Source organism: Sinocyclocheilus rhinocerous, unplaced genomic scaffold (assembly GCF_001515625.1).
Source record: "Sinocyclocheilus rhinocerous isolate Xijiao unplaced genomic scaffold, SAMN03320098_v1.1 scaffold78, whole genome shotgun sequence".
Classification (NCBI taxonomy): domain Eukaryota; kingdom Metazoa; phylum Chordata; class Actinopteri; order Cypriniformes; family Cyprinidae; genus Sinocyclocheilus; species Sinocyclocheilus rhinocerous.
In genome coordinates this window covers 428,144-437,256 of record NW_015637122.1, presented here as the reverse complement: position 1 = coordinate 437,256, position 9,113 = coordinate 428,144, and the positions used below count along the sequence as shown (strand labels likewise).

General features: G+C 34.8%; 1 protein-coding gene across 1 annotated transcript in view; it reads left to right on the top strand.

Moving 5' to 3' along the window:
* The first annotated feature begins 906 nt into the window (after positions 1 to 906).
* The window catches only part of LOC107748463 (splicing factor 45-like), a 13,715-nt gene continuing 5,508 nt past the window's right edge, over positions 907 to 9,113 (top strand). The window contains exons 1-10 of the mRNA XM_016563246.1: positions 907 to 1,028; positions 1,332 to 1,479; positions 1,815 to 1,931; positions 3,326 to 3,492; positions 4,573 to 4,685; positions 4,866 to 4,916; positions 5,097 to 5,223; positions 6,801 to 6,952; positions 7,181 to 7,228; positions 8,009 to 8,085. Of these exons, the coding sequence (XP_016418732.1) occupies positions 1,357 to 1,479; positions 1,815 to 1,931; positions 3,326 to 3,492; positions 4,573 to 4,685; positions 4,866 to 4,916; positions 5,097 to 5,223; positions 6,801 to 6,952; positions 7,181 to 7,228; positions 8,009 to 8,085 (975 nt within the window). The 5' untranslated portion in view covers positions 907 to 1,028; positions 1,332 to 1,356. The remainder of the gene's footprint in view (positions 1,029 to 1,331; positions 1,480 to 1,814; positions 1,932 to 3,325; positions 3,493 to 4,572; positions 4,686 to 4,865; positions 4,917 to 5,096; positions 5,224 to 6,800; positions 6,953 to 7,180; positions 7,229 to 8,008; positions 8,086 to 9,113) is intronic.

Here is a 9,113-nt window from a genome sequence, read left to right as displayed (position 1 = left end):
ATTAGACCACAGGATTTAGTGTTTGAGGATGAGGATCATGATGCTTCTGCCCATCTCGGAGGTTGAGGAGCCCAGTGTGGAAGCTGGAGGAGCTGAACACGCAGCGCCAGCTGAAGCTTGGCTCTGATCCTCTGGGGTAGGTGGGGCATTACAAAAAATTTTTTCTTGATGTTTATACAGATTTATCACCCATGTGCGCACGATATACAGTAGGTGGCGGTAATAGCAGTCAATGCAATTTGGGAAATAAATCAATTAAATCTGTATGTGGGTGTGTGTTGTGTGTGTGAAAATATTCAGATGTATCCCCCTTTGTAACCATTACCATTTTCAATAGTAACTTCGAAATGGGGGAGATGCCATTAGATTTAAGAAGAGAAAAGCTTGCGCTGATGTATTGGGTTAATTTACAGGGTATCATCTTGCACGCACAATTTTAAATGATTGTTGGGAATATAAAAAGAATGGAGGGAATCGTTTTGGATGGAAGTATGAACAGTGGGTCAAGGATTGTGGTCTGGAGAATGAAGTAATCTGTCCCAACATGCCATTAAACAGGGTATCGGTATGGAATATTCCTGAACCCATTGTTGAAATGAGATTGTTGGAGGCCCGGGAAAAAGCAGAAGAAAGATATACTAATAGTTATGAAATCAACGTTTTTATGAGAGAACATTTTTATTCTTTTATACAGATCTATAAGTAATACTCCTAAGGAGTGAACGGCCATTGAACAAAAAGAAGAAGAAGAAGAAGAAGAAGAAGAAGAAGAAGAAGAAGAAGAAGAAGAAGAAGAAGAAGAAGAAGAAGAAGAAGAAGAAGAAGAAGAAGAAGAAGAAGAAGAAGAAGAAGAAGAAGAAGAAGAAGAAGAAGAAGAAGAAGAAGAAGAAGAAGAAACTGATGTCGTGACGTGATAGCGCGTTTGTCCACAGTTGGTGATGTCATTCGTACGCGACCTCACACTTGTACCATGTTATGCTAACCGACGGTGCAAAACGACTAAGTCAGTGGATTTATTTTCGTTAAAGGTGTGTATCTACGTTTATATATTTGACAGTTAAAATGCGTTAGTGATTTAAGGTAGGACAATAACCATTTAGTCTATTTATATGGTACAGTATTCGTTGCAAGCCGCCTGGAAGCGAATGCTAAATGTGTAAATAGTAACATTACTTGACTAAGTAAGAATAATCTTTTATCATTTTTAGAACAGAAGTTCTAGTAGCAGGTAAAGTTAGATTGTGATTTTATGTTTAAAATGTACATGCACGCCAATTTACTTATTTTGTGGACACGCTAGCATAATTATGTTTCATGTGTGTGTATTTCAGAGTTTTTGGTTGGGAAGGAGGTAAAATGTCTTTATATGATGATCTGGGGGTCGCAACAAGCGACACTAAAACAGAAGGCTGGTCTAAAAACTTCAAACTGCTTCAGTCTCAGTTGAAAGTGAAGAAAGCTGCATTGACACAAACAAAGGTGGGTCAATGTTTATGTCATGGCTGTCAATGATAACGCAGTCTTGTTAATCCACAGGAAATTATTACATAACTTTATGTTTATAACTAAAGAGTGTAAGTATCTAGGTTCCCATTGTCATGTAAAACCTCTTTTTTTTAATGAGGTGGAAAAGACCTGTTATATTTGTTATATTAGTTATATATTATATTTTTATTAGTTTATATACTCTATTTTTTTTTTTACATAATTATCCAGTAGTCACAATCACTGGAAAAAGTTATGGAAATTAATTCTCGTGACATGTTAAGTCAAAAGGTGTGAGAACCGACAAATGAATCTGACTTCTTTTGCAGACTCCGAGGACGAGACAGTCCAATGTTCTAGCTCCGGTTATTGATCTGAAGAGAGGAAGTGCTGTAGATGACAGACAGATCTCTGATACACCTCCACACATTGCTGCAGGGATGAAGGTAAACAGTGTGTATATTACTGTCTGAATATTTTCAATAATCACAATTTTATTTATCTTAGCAGAAAGTTCATTATGCTCTTATAATGTTGGCATCACAGTGTTTGACCTGTAAAAACCACAACCTTTCCTCCCTGGAATATGTTAAAATTCACAGAGATTTGACGATACGAGTATCGATACAGCTGTCCCTGTATCGATATTGTGGCACGTGAGCTGCAGTGGACCGCGCTTAATTTGAATACAAGAACAACGTTTAAAACGGAGTAGAAAAGTGCAAGGTTTCTAAAAAATAATGAATAGAGCATAATATATAAGCTACAACGAGGTTTGATCTGGTCGCAGAGGAACACAACCGGGGTTGCCTGATATAAAGAGACGTAACATAATCCCCAAAACAGAGTTTCCCACTTGCGCAATACGGAAATATCTGCTAAGCGTGCTACTTATCTTTGTCAACCTGGCAACCCTGTGGATAAACGCGCTTGCTTTCTGAAAACACTGGTTAGCTTGCAGTTTAGCGATCTCCACTTCAATATTCTATTCTCAGAAAAGTGTAATACATCAAGTGTTCATTTATATGAGAGAGAGAGGCTGTGTATGTATGAATTACCACCGTTTTGCCGCGTTTCTCTATTAACAGTGAAGCTGTGGCTTTAATTCCTTAAGAAACTGATGTTACCAGCTCCTTGTTGAGAAAGTTAATGTAGCTCTTGAGCGTTAAGCTATTTAGTTGATAAAATTGCAGGGCAGCACTAAAAAGTTTGTTCTTGAATGTCTGAGTGCGGCCGCAATGTGATCTGTGTGAGTGACTGAGCGTGTGTGTGCGTCAGATACAGAAGACAGCGCATTAGTTTAGAACTCTCCTAATTTTTAGTTTTTTTAAATGTAGAGAGTGTGTTAATTTGTGCAATGATAACCTACCAGCAATGTAAATATGATTTTTTAATATATTAGAATGAGTACATTACAATATAAATTGATTAGAACGAGTACACTATTATTTATGGGCTTAAAAACAAAATTGCAAACAATCAGAATATTGTACCTGGTGGGGAGTGCCCAATGTAAACATGAAACATATGCCATAACCTATATTGATTGTACTGTGGTACAGTTATGGAGGCCCTTCATAATGCAGAGGTCAACTGCCTGCTCTGCCAATAGTTAGAAATGGCACTATGGTATGCAGTGTTTAATAAACAGCTGCTTTACTAAACTCTTCTGAGGTGTAATTCAATGCAGTCCTGTATCGTGATATGTATCGTACCGTGGCCTATGTATCGTGATACGTATCGTACCGTGACTTTACTGGTTATACACAACCCTATAAAGTGGTTTATTAAATTGTTCTTCTTAGAGTATTAAGTTTCTTTGACTGTGTGTGCCTGTTAGGACTCGGCATCAGTTGGGTTTTCATCCGGAGATGTGCTGATTCCTTTGGCTGATGAGTATGACCCCATGTTTCCCAACGACTATGAGAAAGTGGTGAAGAGACACCGAGAAGAACGACAAAGACAGAGAGAACAGGAGCGACAGAAAGAGATTGAGGAGAGAGAGAAGTATGCATCCATGATTTTCCATTAATTTGTTCAGAAAATGTTGTCAGTATTTGGTATATCTGTTATTGGCTGACTAATACGGATTTTTTTTGATGACTGATGCCGATATCTTAGAGAGAAGTCTGGCCAATATATATGATATCAGAATATTTTGTTTAACGATAGTAAATAACGCAACCATAACAATTACATTTATATTTTACATAATGTTTACTAAAAACAATTACAAATATAATTGCTGAACATTTTAAATGTTTTTTGTACAAAAATAGAGAGGACATAAAATGGTAATTTGCCTCTTCTGATGTGTGTTTTACACACCGTGCTTTGCTGTTGTTCTCTCATTCACTATTTATTGCATAACGAATACCTCATAGTTCACAATATTTGAACAATTTATGAATTTAGACACACTTATAGACAGTACTTTTAATTTACACACAATTTTCAGTGATGCACACATTCATGTTTCCAAAACGGACATATTAATGTATGCTTTTTTTTAAATGTTTTTGAAAGAAGTCTCTTATGCTCACCAAGGCTGTATTAGTTGGATCAAAATACAGTAAAAACAGTAATATTGTGATATGATGTTACAAATATCTTTTGAACTTTCTGTTCATCAAAGAATCCTGGACAAAAATAAAACTGTATAACAGTTTACACATAGATATTAAGCAGCAAAAACTGTTTTTCTTCATTGATAATAAGAAAATGTGTTAATAATTGAGCACTAATAATAATTGATAACAATTTAGCACCTGATCAGCATATTAGAATGATTTCTGAAGAATCATTGATTGACAATGAAGATGAAAATTCAGCTTTGCCATCACAGGAATAAATTACATTTTTAACATAGAAAACGGTTGTTTTAAATTCTAATAATATTTCACAATATTACTGTTTTTACTGTATTTTTGATCAAATAAATGAAGCCTCTGTGTGCTAAAGAGACTTGGTTAAAAAAAAGAAGAAAAAAAAAATCGTAATTATTTCAAACTTATGACAGGTAGTATATGCGTGATCTGCATGGATTGGTGTTGCTTTGTTGAATTGTTTTGTTAAACTGTGTGTTAGGAAGCGTAAAGAGAGGCATGAAGGAGGGGGAGCACCAAGTGGATTTTCCCGTTTCCCAACAGAAGGCGAATCAGATGAGGAGGAGGAGTATGAGAGAGAAAAGAAGAAGAGGAGTGAGCGCCCTTTGAAACATTTCTTTATTTCTCTTTTGTGTCTTTCTATCTCACTTCCCTATATTATGTCAGTATATAATGACACTTGGGATTGAATCCAAGATGTTAATACCTGGTGTAAATAGGGCAATTGATTTGATCATCAGTCTTTTTACAAGATATTATTTATATTTCACACAGGTATAGTTGGAGCTGCCATCGCCCCTCCGACATCACTAGTGGAGCGAGACTGTAAGTAAATCTCACTGACCTTTAAAAATCGTTCGTTTACCGTGTTCCCAAATCTGAAATCATTATATGCTGTTGATTTTGTGCACTGTTGATTTGTCTCTGCAGCTTTACACAGTCTTAAATCTAGTAGTTGCATATGTGAGTAAATACCTTAAAACGGTATGTTTGTTGTCATGACAGCAACATATTCATATGATGAAGATGGTCGGCAGAGGTCGAAGGCAGCAATCCCTCCTCCCATTTTTGATGACTCTGATAGACCACGATCTCCCCCGGGACCAACTAATTCATTCCTGGCCAATATGGGGTAAGAGAGCTGTTCCAATAGATAAACCTGCACTCATAAATGAAGTCTTCATTGTTTATAGATACAGAATGTTGTTATTGGCTGAATAGTGTTAATTAGGTTTTGGTTGCATCTTTAACAAATAAATTCATAATTCCAGATGATTTAGATTCATTGATGATATTTATTTGAGTACTCTAGGTTTTAAATGTTACCTCAGATATGGAGATTGAGGGGAAAAAATGTTAAATCCAAATGTTCACATTTAACCACAAAACATTTAAATTTAACCAAAGAATTTAGGAGATTTTAGATTTAATTGTTTAAAACATTTAGAACAGAAATTTTTTTTGTACAGTGAATTTAGAATCCCAAACAATTTATTTTAAAGAATTGGATTTTGATTTAAAAAAAAAAAACATTTAATAATATTTATTCTAAATGAAGGTTTATGTTTAAACAAGAAATTTAGATTTCCAAATAATTCATTTGAAAGAATTTCGGGTCACACTTTAGTTTGGGGACCAGTTCTTACTATTAACTGACTTTTGCCTCAAGTCCTAATTTGTTGCTTATTAATAGTTAGTAAGGTAGTTATTAAGTTTAAAATATCTAAAGTATGGTCATGCAGAATAATGTGCTTTATAAGTACTAATAAACAGCCAATATGCTAGTGATATGCATGCTAATAAGGAACTAGTTAATAGTGAGAATTGGTTGGTAAAGTGTTACCAAATTTCAATTTAACAAGGAATATATGGATTTACCCAAATATTTTAAATTTAACTAAAGGATTTAGATTCAACCAGAAAATTTTGTTTTAACACAATAATTCTTAATATAAGTAAAAAGCGACTTACAAATGAGGACAATAAAAGCAGTCAACACTAACAAAAGAGCAACAATATATTAGTGCAAATGACAAGTCTCGGTTAGCCTAACGCAGTACCCGTAGCTAAACTGATGTTTACTGTTAATTTTTTAGAAATATCAATAGCATTTGTATTTAAACTATATTCACTGAATGTAATCAAAAAAATCGAGAATCGAATCGGGACATCTGAATCGATACCCAGCCCTAGTAGCCAGTGCAAATTGATGAACAGAGGTGTGACATGCGTTCTTTTCGGCTCATTAAAGATTAATCTTGCAGCGGCATTTTGGATTAATTGTAGAGGTTTTGTAGAAGTGGCTGGAAGACCTGCCAAGAGAGCATAAATAAAGATTTGTGTTTAAACAGTAAGTGTAGATCTTCAAAGAATTTATTTTAAAGAATTTAGATTTAACCAGATATTTTCAGTGTAACTAAAAGATTTAAATTTAACCAGAACAATTTGATTTAACTGAAAGCTATAAATCTTATAACATTTAATATAAATGAAGATTTAAACCATGTATTTACATTTAAATGAATTTTGTTTAAAGAATTGATTTGAAAAATAGAATTAAAACTTGGGAGTTTGAAGCATTACATTTGAGTTTGATCAGCTGTATGCTAAACAAGCAACATAAGGTCTCTATTTTGCCTGAGGTTATCAGTGAAGTGTATATGTCATTAATATAGCAAAGTCCAATGCTTGTCTGTGTATGTTTTTCAGTGGTACTGTGGCTCATAAAATCATGCAGAAGTATGGATTCCGAGATGGACAGGGCCTGGGAAAACACGAGCAGGGGTTGAGCACGGCGCTCTCAGTGGAGAAAACCAGCAAGCGTGGGGGAAAGATTATTATTGGAGACTCAACGGAAAAGAGTGAGATCATACACACACACACAAGCAAGCACATAGTAACTATGTACAAACCCACACATCACAGGTCCAAAATAAACATTCTCAGTTTTTTTCCCTTGTTGATTTGTCTTGTTATTTTTGAGTATCATGTTTGTTTTCAACTCCATGTTTTGTCATTTGCACAACCATGTACCCACTGTGTGAGTGTATTATTTTATTCATTTGAATGTGTGTGTGTGTATGTTTCAGCATCAGGATCCAGTCAGAATGTGGCTGATCCACATGGCTCTAATTCAGGTTTGACTTTATTTTATTTCCTGTTTCCCATATCAGTCATTTACTTCTGATATTTGTTTGCATCTGTATTTGTCTTGATCACCCACATGTGCCCTATTAGTCGTTAGAAACCGGAAACTATACACATTTGTGTCCATCATGCTTGTTATGCAAACAGTGGCAACCGTAACGTCCCTAACATGGGCAAACAGATGTTACAGTAAATAATGACATTATTACCAGATGTCCTTTCAGGTTGCGCTATATAGTTAAAATATTATCTTGATATTTTTCTACCTTTTTACTATATTTAGTATATTTAGATTTTTATGTATTTGCTTATCTTTTTTCATATCATTAGAACCGTCATTTTGACCAAACAGACATTAAATTTATGCAAGTAAACTATGGTAAAAATGTGATTTTTTTTTTTATAATACAAAGCTCGCTCCCACAATGCTTTTCACTACATGAACACAAAGCAAGAATCCATAATTAATTGTTCTCATTTGTATGCACCAGAATTACAATACATAGTCATAAACAGCAATGTTTACACTATTGTTCAAAAGTTTGGGGCCGGTAAGATCGTATATATTTATTTATTATATCACAAACAACTCTGAGAATCTCAGTTTTGAATTGGTTAATTGAAAAATTTTTTTTTTTTTTTTTTTTTTACAAAACCATTTCACTACACCTGTTGTTTTTATTACTGCTATCGGCAGTAAAAAGTTGTTTTTGCTGGTATATGAAGCTGCATGTTGTGATTTAAATAGAAATGTTCTGTCCGTTTTATAGCGGATGCCTCAAAGAAAAGCGATGCCAACCCTCTTACAGAGATTCTCAAGTGTCCTACAAAGGTGGTGTTGCTGCGGGTAAGCTGTGTTTTCTTTCTAGCTCTTTCTTTCGACTTTTTAAGACATCATTCTAAATGAAATAGAACTTCATAAATGTCTGTTTTGGAAACATAAGTGTGATTAGACTGCCAGTTGATTTCATTAGTTTTTGCATGTTGCTAAGCTAATAACACAATAGTCTAATAGTCTTGGGAATGATAGTCCATTTTTAATTCTTTTTTTATTGAGACACTTGAATGAAATGTAGTCACTTTTATATGTACACCCATTTATGTTGAAGCATTAAAAAGCATAGAAATTGGGGATGCACCGATGTATCAGCCGCCGATATTTATCGGCCGATTTTTTATTATTTTAAATTTATATTGGAAATAGCATGAAAAGGGCCGATACCGATGGTTTATTAATGAACTGCATGGAGACCATGAGTTGCATGTCTGTTGCATAATCCAACGTTTTTCTCTGGGCAAAATAATTAAATACTTGCCGAAACAAAATAAAAACTGTACAAAACATAGTTTGTCAGACAGCATAGTACGGCCTATGCAAATGTGATGCTGACGCATCCAACGAGTGAAACGCCCGCGCTCAGCTGAAAATTCATCATAGGTAAGTCGCAATGGCAATGCCCCCGAGTTAGTTTATCTGAGGATATGTCACGAACCGCCAATTAAGCATTAGGCCTACATTTAAGTGAAAATGAATGGCAGGCAGGATCGTGTAGAACACGGATTCACACAAGTTCACATCACGCACCTGCAGCGTTACAGAGAAAATGGAATAAAACTATATAGGCTACATAAAAAGGAATATATAGGCCTATACATGAAATATATTTCACTTAAATCATTAACAGATTAACAAAACGAAAAAAAAAATTGTGCTGAGTTCGGATCATTGTAATGCGCTCCGAAGTTCACGGAAAGGAAAGCCGTTTTCTTTATTTTGCAAAAGCTTTACAGTTTTGAATCGCGTCAGCGACTCACACGCACATACAACATATTTTTGCAAACTTGACATCGCAGCCTGTTCATTATCAAAATAAA